The sequence below is a fragment of the Megascapheus bottae genome, chromosome 17 (genome assembly GCF_031878675.1).
Source record: "Megascapheus bottae isolate mThoBot1 chromosome 17, mThoBot2.hap1, whole genome shotgun sequence".
NCBI classification, from domain to species: domain Eukaryota; kingdom Metazoa; phylum Chordata; class Mammalia; order Rodentia; family Geomyidae; genus Megascapheus; species Megascapheus bottae.
The window spans coordinates 3,942,560-3,958,789 of record NC_143525.1 but is presented as its reverse complement, the minus strand read 5'-3'; the positions used below and the strand labels follow the sequence as shown (position 1 = coordinate 3,958,789).

General features: G+C 44.5%; 1 protein-coding gene across 4 annotated transcripts in view; it reads left to right on the top strand.

Annotated features, from left to right (window-relative positions):
• Positions 1-16,230, top strand: part of Tom1l2 (target of myb1 like 2 membrane trafficking protein) — a 135,644-nt gene that overhangs the window by 76,877 nt on the left and 42,537 nt on the right. For all 4 annotated transcript variants that reach the window (XM_090349409.1, XM_090349408.1, XM_090349407.1 and 1 more), the window contains exons 3-4: positions 9,881-9,959; positions 14,341-14,490. In XM_090349409.1, the coding sequence (XP_090205535.1) occupies positions 9,881-9,959; positions 14,341-14,490 (229 nt within the window). The remainder of the gene's footprint in view (positions 1-9,880; positions 9,960-14,340; positions 14,491-16,230) is intronic.

Here is a 16,230-nt window from a genome sequence, read left to right as displayed (position 1 = left end):
TGGGCCTTGTTGTAAGTCCAAAGGACATAGAAGCAAGCAAGATACACTCCCTCCCCTAAGGGAGCTGCCATCTCCAGGGCGTGGGGAGGCAGGCTGTGAAGTAGAGAGCTAAAACTCACAAGCTGATCAGATGGAGAGAACATTATGGAAGGAATGGGCAGAGATGGCTAGAGATTGACAATATTAAATAGAATACTGCAGGAAATTATCTCTAACAGGGTACATAGAATAAAGCCTTAAAGGGCCAGATGTTTGGCCTAGTGGTAAAATGCTTACAAAGATCCAGGTGCAATTCCTGGGTACCACATACATAGAAAAGGCCAGAAATGGTGCTGTGGCTCAAGTAATAGAGCTCTAGCCTTGAGAAAGTCCAAGGATATCTGATGTGTTTGAAGAACAGCAAAGTGATGGCTAGGCTTAGAGTCGAGTGACTAAGGAAGTAGGTGCTTGGAAATGAGGTCAGTGATATAGGAACCCCAAAATGCAAGAATCTGTGAGCATCAGAACTCTGACTTTGACCTCAGGTGAAAGAACTCATCCACTCATGACTTTCTTTTTTTCTTTTTGTCGGTCATGGGGCTTGAACTCTGGACCTGGGCACTGTCCCTGAGCTCTTTAGCTCAAGTCTACCACCCTACCCCTGGTTGTGGACATTGTCTCTGAGCTCTTCAGCTCAAGGATACCACCCTATCCCTTGAGCCAAGGTGCTACTTCCAGTTTTCTAGTGGATAATTGGAGATAAGAGTCTCACAGTGTTTAGTTCCTAGGCTGGCTTTGAACCTCGATCCTCAGATCTCAGCCTCCTGAGTAGTTAGGAATACCAGCATGAGCCATCGCGCCTGGCATGACTTTCTTTCTTTTTTTCCTTTTTTGTCTGTCATGGGGCTTGAACTCTGAGCCTGAGCACTGTCCCTGAACTCTTTAGTTCCAAGCTAGCACTCTACCACTCAAGCCACAGCACAATTTCCAGTTTTCTGGTGGTTAATTGGAGATAAGAGTTTCATGGACTTCCGTGCCAGGCTGGCTTTGAACTGCAATCTTCAGGTCTCAGTCTTCTGAGTAGCTGGGATTACAGGCGTGAGCCACTAGCATCCGGCTCTGACTTTTCATTTTAAAGTCTACAGGATTCAGAATGGCCTGGCTAGAGTAGGCCAAAGTCAGAGCAGAAATCCAGAAGGAGATAATTATAGTCATCCTGGTGTGAGATGATTGTGGGCTCTACCAGGAAAGTAATAGGGTACAGAGAGAGAAATGGTTAGGTTCAGGCTAGATTCAGAAGGCAGAACCAGTGGAATCTGTGATATGGAACATGAACAAAGAGGCAAGGATAATACCAAGGTTTGGGGCCTGGAGAATCACAGGATGGAGAAGCTACATGCTGAAATAAAGCAGCCTAGGGGACAGAGACAAGAACCAGATCCCAGAATAAATGCTGCCAAGTGACTGACTGCACAAGTAACTGTGGAGCTGGGAGCAACAGCCTGCATCAGCCCATCTCTAATACCATAATTTCTGGCTCCTTTTTTCCCTTGCACCATACTCAGATACCACTTATTTCCTCACTTATTTAGACTCGTGCTGTGTTTGACCCTCACAATGGAGAATAGCATTCTAGGATTCCAAGGTGAATGTGCCAGCCTACCCATGTGGGCTCACCTGGGAGTGCTGGCCAGACTGTAGTGAACACAGCAAACTCTGAGGGAGAAGCATTGCAGATACTTCCTGGGATGACCTGCTTTGAATTGGGCTTCAAAGCTGGTAGAAAGAATATGCTACTGTGCTCAGTGGCATGAGGAAGGCTAGCAGGCAGTGGTATACAGGCAGTCTGGGGTACAGAAGGAAGAAGGGATGTCTGAAATTAGATTGGAGGGTAGCCCAGGTTAGTATGTGTTTCTCTGCTCTATATTTTCTCCTAGAGGTTGCATCTACACCTGCCTTTTTCCTCTCATCCTATTCCTGCAGCAGATCCCAGAAAGTGACTTGCTAACAAATCTTCAAGGCCTTTTCAGTCCTTGGGACAAAATAACCTACGACCACACTCCTCTACAGCCCTTCAACCCCACTGATCTTTCAGGTCCTTATATTCTCCATATTCTTGAAATTCTCTTCAAAGAAGAGAAGCATCTTTGAGATACTAACATGCAAACAACTTATTTTCCAGTTTGTGGCTGGAGAACATGTAGCCGAGGAACTCTGGGATCTTCCTTCTTCCAAAGGGGCTAAATCCCTTCTAAAAATCTTCCCAGGCTGCTGAGCTGTCATTGCTTTCAGAAGACCTAGTCATAGCTTCTACTGTGACCCAACCTCCTTTTCTTATATGTTGGAACTAGGAGATTCTGGTCATTCTTTTTAAGTCATCATTTGACTCTGGTGATTCTTGAGGAGTTTCTATACTTGCCTCTACTCTTAGGTGATTGTTGAAATCCCTTCCCAAAACACCACAGACAAGGCTGGATGCCCCACCCATTCCTTCCTGCCCCTCACTGGAGGGCTCCTGAATGCTGTCCCTTGTATTTCACTGGCTAGTCTCTTTCTCTAACTAGTTCCCAATAGTTACTAGACCTAAGTGTAAATATCACTTCCTTGGAATGGGAGGGATTTTCTCCCAAGTTGAACAAGTCCTCTATTATACAATTTCATAGTACCTGGTGCCCATGGCCAGCAGCATCCTATGTTTGTGTGATGTCTGTTAGTGTCCGTGTGCCGGAACCCCCGTTAGTCTGTGAGCTTCATGAAGTCAGGAATACTGTTTTACTCACCATCTTATCTTCAGTAGAGCACAGCATGCATCTTGTCAGCTCTTAGTAAATACTTTTTAAGTAGGTAAATAAATGAAGTTACTAAGACACTCACAGTCTGGATGAACAATGCAGACAAGGCAGACACACACACACACACATACATATATATCTAATACATACATACATACTATGTTGTCATGGAGGTAGAGTAGCACAGTGGTCACCCATTAGCTCTAGAACTGACACTCTAGTAGAATCTTACAGGATACCAGAGTATTAGCAAGATAGACAGGTTGATGATGGGAGGAGGAAGGTGGAGCTTCCTGGCTAGAGAGCAATGCATGGATCATGTACATAGGAATCATCAGTAGTAGATTTCAGAGTTGTAGAGCTTGGGCTAGAATTCGACATCATCTCTCACTTGTATAATGCTGGGTGTGTTATTTCATCTTCCTGTGTCTCAGTTTCCTCATTTATAAAATGGAGGTTCCAGTATACTCAGTACTCATTTCATGGGTTGGGAAAGGATTAAAGAAACAAATGCATATGAAGTACCAAGCTATTTGGTGTCCATCTCCATGTATGTCAATCAACTTTCTGTTATTCAATTATTGTAACAAAATACTTGAGATAATCAACTTAAAAAGAAGAAAGTCTTATTTTGGCTCACAGTTTGGGGATTTCATCCTAAGGTCTGTTATTCAGTTGCTTTTGGGCCTATGGAGAAGTAGCATATTATAGCAGGAGAGTGTATAACAGAAGCTGCTTAGCTCATGGTGACCAGAAAGCAAAGCAGAAAGGGACTTGAGTCCCAGTATTCCCATCAATTACACACCACAATTGCCTTATTTCCTTCTCTGAGGCCCTACCTTCTAAAGATACTACCACTTCTGAGTAGAACCACAGACTAGAAGCTCGGCTTATAACTCATGGTTCTTTGGAGGATACCTCAAATTAAAATATAGTGTCATTCCACATATATTTATTGGCTATTTATCCATTAGTAATTTTATTTTTTTCAGTTGTGGGGCTTGAACTCTGGGCCTGGGCACTGTGCCTGAGGTTTTTGGGTGTTTTTTTGTTTTTTTTTTCCTCTCAAGGTTAACGTTCTATCACTTTGAGCCACAGTGCTACTTCTGGTTTTCTGGGGGTTAATTGGAGATAAGAGTTCTGCTTATTTGGAGGCCTCCTCTACATTGTCGGTTTCTCTTTAATTTGGGCCGTATCAATCATAGAGAATGGAACATGCATCCACATAGTGCCCTCCACTCCTGCCACCTCATGGAGGAAATACGTAGTATTGGTGGCTTTAGTGTGGTGGAGCTTTAGTAGTTTGAGATGGAGTATGAGGGGGAGAGGAAGGAGGACAGGAGGGGGAGAGACTGGTAGAGGTAGAAGGTTTTGAGGGGAACAGTTTTGGCTAAAAGAACTTGGGTTGAAGAAAAGGAAGAGCGTAGGGATAGCTGGGAGTAGAGATGGAAAAAGGCTTGGGCATAAGGAACCTCTGACCTTTTGCTCTTCCATTGGAAGAAATTGCCTATCTCTTGCAATATGTGAGGGAGTCAAAAGTCCCATACTCTGGCCATTTGTGATTGTCCAATTGATAGAGACCAAATTTCTAGGCAAGAGTAGATTCTTTGATTTTAGATCCAGTTTCAAGCCCGGAATGACTAGACTTTTTAGGAAAGTAGCCAAAAGACCATTAGCCAGAATGGAATATTGTGACCCCATGTAGAGGGCAGTATGGAACAGGATAATGACAAAAAAAACCCCTATATTTAGGGTATCTCCTAATACCAGGTTAAGGCCAGCATGGTCCTCCACTAAGCAGCTGAGCATCCCTAAAAACCCATCAGCCAGAGGGGGTTGCTAGGGTCATTCTCCAGGGCCCTTCGAGAAGGAAACCAGGATCCTTACCTCATAATGCTCAGAGAGAGGTACTCATATGAGAAATGGCTGGTGATAGTGTAGGGTGATCAAATGGTGAATATCTGGTTAGGAGGTTGAGAAGGGGAGGGAAGGAAGGAGGTAAGAACCGAGGGAGGAAGAGAGAGAGGAGATTAGGGGAAACAGGGCTAACAACAGAGTTTGCCAGGCCAGTTAGTAAAGACCGAGGTCAAGATCTTGCCTGACCTACATAGGCTTAAACACTTATGCAGCTAAAGCTATGACCTGGTGAGAGCAGAGACTTCCAGTCATGCACAGGCCTCTGTTTGTGGGGAAGGTACTTCCACACCCATTTTATAGTAGGCTAGAAAGACTCACTGTTTCAGAAAGGAAAAAGATAGAAAAAGAGGAGAAGAAAGCAAAGGGAGGTAGATGGCATTCTCTTCAAAGACAGGAGTCCTTTGGAGAACTGTGTTCTGGGTTTCTGCACCATCTGTTAGGAAACAAAGTCAGAGGGTATTAAAATAATAATAATTAAAAAAAAACCTCAACTGATCAAATCAGTTTTACTGGAGAGTTGAGGTGACCTCAGGAAAGTCAGGAGACACAGGCATGCTAGGAGGCAGGGGTGAAGAGATTTAAGTAGGGTCCTAGGTGAAGGTGATTGGAGGGCACAAAAATTTTTAGACAGGATTTTCAAGTTTGTGGCTTTGGCCTGAAGAAAATTATGCAGGCCTGATTGTGGGATCCTGTTGTGCAAACCTACTGAGCAGGTCCTGATTCAGCAAGTATGCCTGCTTCAGGAAACTCAGGTGCCTGTTACCTGGGGGTGGAGGTGGGGGACAGGGAGAGTAGACTTTCACATTTTAGGGATTGCAGATTCCCATCAAGAATTTCACAGCTTTTTCTACTCAGGCTGTCTTCAAACCTCTGTCCTTAGATCTCAGCCTTCTGAGTAGCTAGGATTACAGGCATGAGCCATCAGTGCCTACCTAATCCTTTAATGACTTCTATGATTGTTATCAGCACTTTCATTTGTGATGTGAGTTAATCTGACTAGTCAGTTCTTGAGAATGTTCCCTATGACTTCATTGCCTGTCTCTGCCTGCCATTCTTTGAGTACTTTTCCTGTGCCCAGCCCTGGGTTGTATCACTCATGCAGCCCGCCCTCTAACACAACAGTCCTGTTTTACTGGTTGAGTCCCTTGGCCTCACTGTACAGTAGGAAGGGAACATGCAGGATTCAAGCTGGGGCTAACCTGGCTTCAGCCACCAAAGCTGTCTATATGCAGTACTTCATCTAGAGGAAGCTGTGGTCTTGGTGAATTGCCCCCCTACCTCATTGTCCAGGGCTCGGTCTCTCTTATCCCCTGCTGAGGAGTGCTGCCACTTGAGTCCTTTGAGACTGCTTGTCTATCTTGTACTTATTAAACTTGATTGTCTGACTCAAAGACCCACTTGAGATTTTTTTAGACCGTTTCCCAGGTCCTACCCTAGACCTACCTAACAAGGGCACAGGCATATAGATTTGGAAATTACTCTCCAGATGATTCTAATCCCCAGCTCTGGTGAGCGTCCATTGATCTAGGTCAAGTTTGACAATACTATTTGTGTGTGTGTGTGAGTGTGTGTGTGTGTGCATGCACTGAGGTTTGAACTCAAGGCTTCAGGGGAAGCAACCTCTCCTGCCTGAAATGGGTTGTTTTCACTACCATCTCTGACTTTCAGCTCACCAAATCTTTTCATTGCTGCCTCTGAACTAGGGGAACTGGTAAATGTAGTAGAACGGGGTGTGTGTGTGTGTTCAGAATAATGGAGGGGGAACTTCCATGCCCTGGGGAGTGGGGAAAGAGCTCAAAAGAGCAGCTTTGAATTGAAGCACAAGATGTTTAAAGGCCTTGACCTTGCAGCTAGCTTTTAGTTGCAGCTGGGTTGGGAGCTAGTGAAATGGTCACCAGATCTGCAAAGGGCTCTCTTAGGAATGTTGCCAGGGGATGGGATGGGCGGCTGCTGGAGACTTGCCTAGCTGACATTTACAGTGAGAGCTCCCAGGGTTTAGCACCTATAACATGGCCAATCACCCACCCCTTCCTCCTGATCCTTCCTGACTGCCTCATCATGGTGGCCTTTGGCTCCAGGCTTCCCTTCTCTGAATTTCAACTCCTACTGTCCTGTGTGTGGCAGCTCCTTCAAACTCTGCAGTTCCCCTGACCTCAGTGTGATTGCTTCCCTCTCACATTTCTTCCCCAACCAGGACAGGATACTCCCCCACTCTCTGACAGAGTGCTTTTCATTTAAACCTAGTTGGAAGAACACCTGCTGACGATTAGATTGTCCCATACCTAGAGAGCCAGAAGTGCTGGTGTTCCACCATCCAGAAGTATGCAGCCTTGGGGCATAGGAAAAAATTGAGCCTGTTTTTCTGCTCTAAGGAAGTCTAGGAGGAGAAGAAAGAGTACACCAAGAGGAATGATAGCTGTGGGACTGGGATGATCATGGGTGGGCAGAACCTTGGAGAGAGGAAATCAATCCAAATTCCTGGCCAATAAGGAATAGCAGAGCTGCTGAAGAGTTATTCACAGAAATTTGCATACCCATTTGGGAACTGCACCAGAGGCAAACCCACTGGCCCAAAGCCATTCCCCTCTTATCTACCCTTTAACACAGAAGCCAAGAATTCCCCTAGGGGCATCTATGTTTCAGGTTGGATATGGGAAATGGGAAGGAGAGAGTTAAGGTATATCATCATCATCATCATCATCATCATCATCATTATTATTATTTATTTCTTCTAGAATCTTGCTTGAGATTGCTTGCCTTGAGACTGGCTTTTTCTCTAGAGTATGCTGTGGAGCAGAGTTTCATTTCCCCTTCCCTGAATCCCTTACAAGACATTTTCATTTGGTAAATGAAGTTCAAACACTGTTTCCCAAATTCTGGACAGGGAAAAGACCAGAGTATGCACATTGTGATAGCACAGGGCTGGCCTGCAGCAGGTCAAGGTAACAGCATCAGGGGACTGGGCTCCACTCCAGAGCCAGGTCTTAGTCCCACAACCTTGTTGAATCCTGGGTTAAAATAGTTTATGTAACATATTAGACATAAAGCCTCCATAGGAGAAGTGTACTTAGTGGGCTGACTTGGAATCACAACGTTCAGAATTCTAAGTTCAAAACCACATGTGTTGCATTGTTTCCATCATTTGTGGTAACTAGAATGTTCTATAAATTTACAAATAAAGACACCGAATGATTAAAACTACAAAAAAAGTACACTGGGACATGAAAAGCTACACAGGACCCTAGATATTCACAAAGTAAGGCTAAAGGAGGATATGCCTAGGAATGGATCCTAAAGGCTCTGTAGCTATGTACATACGATCATATAAAATAATATTTTTGTAATGAACATGAAAAGGAAACAAGATATTATTTTTAGTTGCTGCTTTTGTTTTCTTTTCCTTTTGTCTTGTTGGTTAGTTTGGTTGTCTTTAGGAGAAACATGGAACCAAGGGTAAAAATATAATAGCGGAAACACTAGACACTATGTGAAAAATGAGCTGTATATCTTTTTTTTCCAGTCCTGGGCTTGGGCTCAGGGCCTGAGCACTGTCCTGGGGCTTTCTCAAGCTCTACCACTTGAGCCACAGCACCACTTCTGGCTTTTTTCTATGTATGTGGTACTGAGGAATCAAACCCGCGTCTTTGTGCATGCTAGGCCAAACTCCCAGTCTGAACTGTACATCTTATGGATGGAAATGAGGGAAAAACTGGAAGAAAGAGAGGGGAGGAGAGACATGATTCAAAACAAATTGTACTTATTACCTGGCTCATGTAACTGTAACCCCTCTGTATATCACCTCTGCAATAATAATAAAATATAAATTGAAAAAATAAAAAACCATCATTTAGGAACAGGCCCATTTAGGAACAGGGCCCATCTGTAAACTGAGGCTTGCTTTAGATTTTCTCTGAGAATCCACATTGGATTTGTTGCCTAAAAATATGTAATGTCTTGGTTTTTTGGGAGAGACCGACATAAATTTTCTCAGGGAAAAAGAGTTCCTGGAAATCTAGGAGCAACTGAACTTCCTGGCCTCAACAAAGATCTGGCCTTTCTTTCTTTATGTCTCTCTTGTGATTTCTTTGGAAGATTCTTCAGTATACCCACATACCAGTAGATCAGTTACTGTTTTGAATAAATAACAATTGGCATGTGATACAAAATTTAAAAGGCTTGTAAAAAGGCAATATAATGAAAAGCCTCCCTCTTCTTTCCCTCCTTTGGGACAAGCACCATAATCAAGTTCTTCCAGCTCCCTTCAAAACCTCTTCTGGACACTGGTATGAGTTGCTTTACATTTGCTGCCCTTTTATAGTGTAAAAGTGGTATTCCTTATTCACTGTTTTGCCCTTGGCTTCATGCACATGCCTCCTCCCCAGTAGAATGCAAATACTCTAGCTCTTAGTTGCATCCCCCAACCCCTTTGCACACATTTTGAGTTTAGTAATAATGATAGATAAGGACTTTTTTTTGGGGGGGAGGGGCGCAGGCGGTGAGGGGTGTGCAGTCAGGTCTGGAGCACTGTTCCTGATCAAGGCTCATGCTCTACCACTTGACCCACAGCTCCACTATGGTTTTTGGTTTTTGTTTTATTTTGTTTTTGCTGGTCATGGGACTTGAACTCTGGGCATGGGCATTATCCTTGAGCTCTTCAGCTCAAGACTACCACCCCACTCCTTGAGCCACAGAGTCACTTTCAGTTTTTCTGGTGGTTAATTGGAGATAAGAGTCTCATGGACTTTTTAGTGCCTGGGCTGGCTTTGAACCACGATCCTCACATCTCAGATTCCTGAGTAGCTAGGATTACAGACATGAGCCACTGTGCCCGGCGGTTTTGTTTTGTTTTGTTTTGTTCAATAGTTTTTAGTGGAGATGAGAATCTCACAGACTTTCCTGCCTAGGCTGGCTTCCAACTTGGATCCTTAGATCTCAGTCTCCTGAGTTACTACCAGCACCTGACAAGAACTTTACTTATTCTTGGCAGCTGCATAGTATTCTCCTATGTGGATGAATGATGATATAATTTTTGAACCTGTTTTCTGTTGATGGACATTCAATTTGTTTTAAAGCTTTCATGGCTGCAAACATGCTTAAGTGAATAATATTGTTATATGTGCTGGCTGACAATGAGAGTGAATGTCAGCTAGTTTCCCTACAAGGACTTTTACTATGTCTGTCCTTTTCTTCAGGCCAAAGGATGCCATTCGAGCTCTGAAGAAGCGTCTCAGTGGAAATCGCAACTACAGAGAAGTAATGCTGGCACTGACGGTGAGCATTCCCTCCTAAGAGGAAAACCTCTGGATAGCTCCAGCCTTACCCCTCCTCCCATGGTCTTCCTTCTGCCCTCTCACACAGCCTCCAAGCGCTTGGTCTGTGCTGCTGGTGTTTCAACACAGCCTTCTAGTATGCCCTCAGGAGTGGTAAAAGATGCCCACTGCAGAAGATGTGGGTAGCAGAGGAGCCAGGGTTGATCCCCTTCCTGCTATCAGCCCACTGTGAAGCACTAGTGTCTGTTTCCTCTTTTTTTTTTTTTTTGTCGGTCCTGGGACTTGAACTCGAGAGTATGAGCACTATCTCTGAGCTCTTTTGCTAGTGCTCTTTGCTAGTGCTCTACCACTTTGAACCACTGCACTAAAGATTTTTACCTTCACCTGTCTAGTACCTGATCTGGATTGCACCAAGCTTTTTAGATGTTGGTAAAAAATGTGTACATCCATTTTGTTAAATGGGTTTCATTACTCGCTCATATAGATGATATTGACTTAGAAAAGGTCTCAAGGTCTTGCCCAGTCTTCACAGTTAGTAAGGTGCCAAACTGGCCTGTCATCATAAAATGGTGTTTTGTTTGGTGTGAAAACTTGAAAATAGTCTACAGGTCTTCTTGAAAAAGTCAGCCAAGAGATTCTTTTCAGATAAACGACAGCAGCTTTTTGCTCTTCTTAAGAAGCCAGAAAGTTAAAAGGGAGACTTTAGATGCTATTTCTGTCTTGAAAGCTAACAGTCAAAATGTGGGCCACAGTAAGTTTTTATAGTGGAAACTATAACAGGTCAATATGTCGACTTCTGTAGGTTTGAAATAGTAGGTTATTTATCTGAAACACCCATAATGCGTTTCCTTTTAAAGTAGAGAGATTTTTGGCTTTTTTTTTCCCCCAAGTAAAAGCCCAAAACTTATAGGAAGAATTTTCTTTTGCCTGAGAATTGAATAATAAAGAAGAGCCCAGTTGAGAAATAGTTGAATGTTTTCATTTTTTTTTCCCCTCCGAATTTGAGCTACAGTGCTCATGAAAGTCACCACTTCACATCAGCAGGGAAGGAGCTCAAACATGTCAGGGTATTTTCCTGGTGGCTAACACTGCTTTCTTATGTGCCAGCTTCCTGGTGGCTAACCTGGGTAGAAATATTTCCAAAGAAACTGCATTTTCTTGCCTTCCTGCAGCAGGGGCCTGGCTATTACACCTGGCCTTCCAACTAGTCAAGTCTTTGCTGCAAATCCAGTAATAGCTTTGGGAGACATGTAAGATAATCAGAACTATTGTCCCTGTACCCAGGACCCTGCCTGGAACACTATGTGGTTACATCTGCCTTGATGGCCTAACTTGTTTTGTTGGTTGCTTGCAGTCCTCCTGCTTCTTGTGGCTCTTTCCTAAGCTTCATATCTGTTCCCACCAAGATAGTTCATATTTTCTCGAAGTATGAGTTAGAGCTCCTAAGGAGCTGTCTGCTTCAGCCTTGGTACATATGCCCAAGTTACCCTCTTCTGATTGCCTGTGGGTTTTGGGTGAACCTAGAAAGTTGCTATTGTGCCTTATGCCCTAGAACACATCTGCTGGGGGCCTTTTGGTGAGGGTGGCCTAAAGTGGCTCTTGTCAGCTTAGAGAAGATTTCTGGTATCTCCTGCTTAGATAGGTATAATATATACCCATCAGGCATTTCCAGGAGCAAGCTAGGACTCCTGGGCCTTGAGTTCTGCTGTTCAAAACTGAAGTCTCTACCCTGGAAGTAGAGTCAGAGCCATAGGTTTCTCTGTCATCTGACCATAGCCTGCCTTTTTTCCTGTTCTATCCACTCATTCCTACTCCTATACCTCCTGCCTTGCCCTTCTCCACTTGCTTTTCATGAGATAAGACTGGCCTAGCCCAAAAGCCCTGACCTGAGTCAAGAGGAGACTGTAGAGAATCCTGGAGAACATGGTACCTGCAAGCTGCTTGGAGGCAGGAAGCACTTCTCCTTTTGGTATCCCACACAGATCACTGACATGAGTTCTCCTCACCTCATGGTCACCCAGAATCAGGTACAAGCATCCCCCTTGGTTGAGTTAAACTTGGGTTGTGAAGTGGCCTTGAAGATTCTGTACAAAGGAGATTTCCTGGGTACATAGAACAGAGTGCATCAGGAGTCCCACTTCAACCCCCAGGTACCACTGGACCTCTACTTCCTCATCTTCAAAGTGGAATAGTGTCCACTTTCCAGTGTTATTTCAGGGAACAAAATAAGGGAGAGGGAATCTAGTCTATTCTGCTTGATGTCTGAGGGAGTCTCACTCATGCAGCTCATTGGAGGAGAGCTGGGAAGGAGCAATGCCTTGATGTCCCCAGGTATGTGAGGAGACCAGGGCTTCTGAGAAGTCAGGTCAGAATTCCCATTTTGCCTCTGGCATTAACCAACAATGTTGTACCTAGACCCATCTCTTCACCTTTGTAGGCCTCTTGACTTAGAAAAAAAATGAGATAAAGATTTACCTGAAGAGTTCATTAGTTGTGAAAATGGATTGAAATTGCATAAAATATAGAGGGATGTCATGGTTCCTGGGATGCAGGCAGCATTTAGTCAATGTCAGTTTGGGACCTTTATTTCTGACAGTGTTTGGTCAAGGAAAAATATGATGGTATGACTCAGACTTTACAATGGCTGTATAAGTTAACCCATGGTCACGTGAGTTTGAGTAAATGAGAATAAGCGAGGCAATCAGAAATGCCCCTGTTGCTGGTGATATCCCTGAGGAAGCATTCCTCAGTCAGTTGACTGAGGTACTGAAAAAGGGTGGTATGGAAAGGACAGGTGATCCCATAGGTTGTTTTCTATCAAACCCAGAGGATCCGAGAAGTATGTTCTAGGCTGGAACAGTCCTGCATGGTGGCCACTAGATCTATAATCCTAGCAGCTTGGGAGATGGAGATGAACAGGATCACAGTTCAACACCAGTCTGGGCAAAATAGTGAGACAACCTCCATCTCAACAAACCAAGCCAGACATGGAGGCTCGTATCTATAATTTCAGCTACTTTAGAAGCTATAGTTAGGAGAATTGTGACCCAAGGCTGAGTGTGACTCAGGTATTGCAGCACTTGCCTGCAAGCATGAGGCCCTAAGCTTAAATTCCTTGTATTAAAAACAAACAAGCCAAATGATAAAAACCAAAAAACTGAGAAACCATCCCAGTTATACCTTTGGACTCTGAGAGACCTCTCATCTGTCCTGAGAGAAATAGGATCTTTCTTTAATTGCCTTCTAAACTAGTACTCTACAATCATAGTGATCTTCTATCCTGAACAGGATTCTGGTAGGTACTGTATACATACCCTCTCTAATTTCCAACTGTCCTTTGAGGGAGAGCTCATCTTGCTTTGCAGATGAGGATGCTGAGGTCCAGAGAGGCTTGTCCTGGACCATACAAGGAAGAACTGTCAGCTGCGAGTAAATCCCACATTGACATCTGGTCAGAATCCATCAGCTAGTGCCTGGAGTTTGGCCTAGTGGTAGAGAGCTTGCCTAGCATGCATGAAAACCTGGGTTTGGTTCTTTGGTACCACATACATAGAAAAAGCCAGAAGTGGGGCTGTGGCTGAAGTGAAAGAGCTCTAGCCTTAAGAAAGCCCAAGAACAGTGCTCAGTCCCTGAGTTCAAGCTCCAGGACTGGCAATAAAATAAAATAAAATAAAATAAAAAGAATCCATCAGCTAGTCTCTCTGAACAGCTGAGGTCTGAAGACCTCCCCAGACAAGGGAGAAGTAGGTAAGATATGACCCAAAGATGGATCTTAAAACCAACTAGCAACTGAATCCCACTAACTATTTGTCAAGGGTAAAAGATCCCTTGTCATCCCTTGCCAAATTTATCAGCAGAAGCAGAATATATGGGTGTGTGTGTGTGTGTGTGTGTGTGTGTGTGTGTGTGTGTGTGTGTGTGTTTGCTTCTCCATACACAAGGGCCAGTAACTCACTGACAATTCAAGCTGTCACAGCAGCCTCCTCCTGTAACAGAGCCTGTGTCCCATTGGTTAATGTCTCACACCCAGAGGCCCAGAGAGAGGAGTTAAAATGCTAATTTTCAGGGACCGCTCAGTCATTTTGATCCCATTAAAACACCAGCATCCTTCTCATGCAAAACCGGTGCCTCAATTACCAACTAATTGCCTGATTATTGTGCAGGGACAGGAGCTTTCAGTCAGTACCCGCTGCTGTCATCCCACAGGAGCGGCTGAATTAGAGTGTGGGAATGCGTGTGCGCAGAGGTTTGGCTCTGGAGGAGACATGTCAGGAAGATGATCTAGGAACAAGACAGGGGTGGGGAACTCAGCCATGAACCTCCATTCCCAGTGTCTCCTCCAGTTCCCACAGTGGTAACCTCTCACTTCCCTCCCATATCAGGTGCTGGAGACATGTGTAAAGAACTGTGGCCACCGCTTCCATATCCTTGTGGCCAACCGAGACTTCATTGACAGCGTTCTGGTCAAAATCATCTCTCCTAAAAACAATCCTCCCACCATTGTACAGGACAAAGTGCTTGCTCTGATCCAGGTAGGCTGGCTTCCCTCACTGGATTTGTTGGGGCCCTGGTGCATCTTCATGCTCTTTGATCACTTGAATAGTGGGGGAAAAGACTTCCAGGTTTCAGTATATGCTACCAACTAAGTACTTTTGAAAGCACAAAAAGTATTTTTGTATATTTGTCCCAATGAAACCCTAAGTGGTGGCTTTCCAGCCAGTTGACACAACCTTCAGGAAGCCTTCTGGGTACCCATCCCTTTGCTGTCCACAAAGGCTGGCAGGTTGGAGTTCCTGAACAGGGTTTTGAGACAATGTAGAGCAGAAAGGGCCATGTTGGAGGGTTTATGAGATTCTACAGCAAGGAAAAATTCTAGGGTAGGAATGGTGTTAGGGATGTCTCAGTAACTTTTCTGTCGAACTCTAAAGAGTGAGGGAGGAGCTTGCGGGAGGGTCAGTATAAAAAGTATCTGCTCTGGGAGCCGGGAGTTTGGCCTAGCATGCACGAAGACCTGGGTTCTATTCCTCAGTGCCACATACATAGAAAAAAAAAAAAGCCAGAAGTGATGCTGAGGCTCAAGTGGTAGAGCTCTAGCCTTGAGAAAGCCCAAGGACAGTGCTCAGGCCCTGAGCTCAAGCCCAGGACTGGCGCCAAAAAAAAAAAAAATTATCTGCTCTGTATATCACCTTTACAATAAAATAAAATAAAAGAAGCATCTGAGACAGAGAATAGTATACTCAAAGGCCCAGAAAGATCAGGAAAGCAGTTGACACAATGGAAGTACCTTCATTATTAATATCTCTGTAGCAAATTACCTGTAGCTTAGCATCCTAAAACAGAAGGTGTTTATATCATCTCCTGGTTTCTGTGAGCCAGGCATCCACTCAGCTTAGCTGAGAGATGCTGTTTTGGGGTCTCTCAAGTCCTGAGGCTCCATTGTGACTGGAGGTTCTGCTTTCAAGATGATATAAACCCTCCTTCCCCAGTGGCTATTGATAGGAAGCCTCAGTTTCTTGCTAACTGTTGACAGGAGAGTTCCTATGAAGGAATCATATTCTTTTTTGTCCTTTCTTTCTTTCTTTTGGTCAATTATGGGGCTTGAACTCTGGGCCTGAGTACGTTCCCTGAGCTCTTCAGTTCAAGGCTACAACCCTGCCCCTTGGATCACAGCACCACTTCCGGTTTTCTGGTGGTTAACTGAAGATAAGAGTCTCATGGACTTTAGTGACTGGGCTGGCTTTGAACCAAGATCCTCAGATCTCAGCATCCTGAGTGGCTTAGGATTACAGGTGTGAGCCACTGTGCCTGGCTATTTGTGGACATCTTTTTAAAGTGTCTAGTATAATAGTGTTGGGCTGAGCGTATGGGGGCAGGAGGTGAGGCCAGAGGATGACAGGGTTGTGTGTCATGTGTGCTAAAAGGCTTAGGCTTGGTCCTGTAGGCAGTGATAATATATAACTCGGGTAACATAATACATATATCCATAAGGACATCTAATGTGGATAGGTTACCCACATTGGTTGAGCCAAGAGCAGAGAGAAGACAAAGCCAGGGAGTGGTTTGGGGGTGTCAGCAAAGACAGCAAGAGGCATCTGACTTGAAAGGACTGAGGGATGGAAACAGAGAAGCCAGAGTGTGTGCACAGGGGCTCTCAAGTGACTGGGCTGGGTAGGCCTGTTGCTGGAGAGGAGCCTGAGGCACTTGCCTGTGGCTGTCTGGAAAGTCCTCCCCAGACCTCCTCCACACTCTCTCTCTTTTGTCTTCCATCCTAG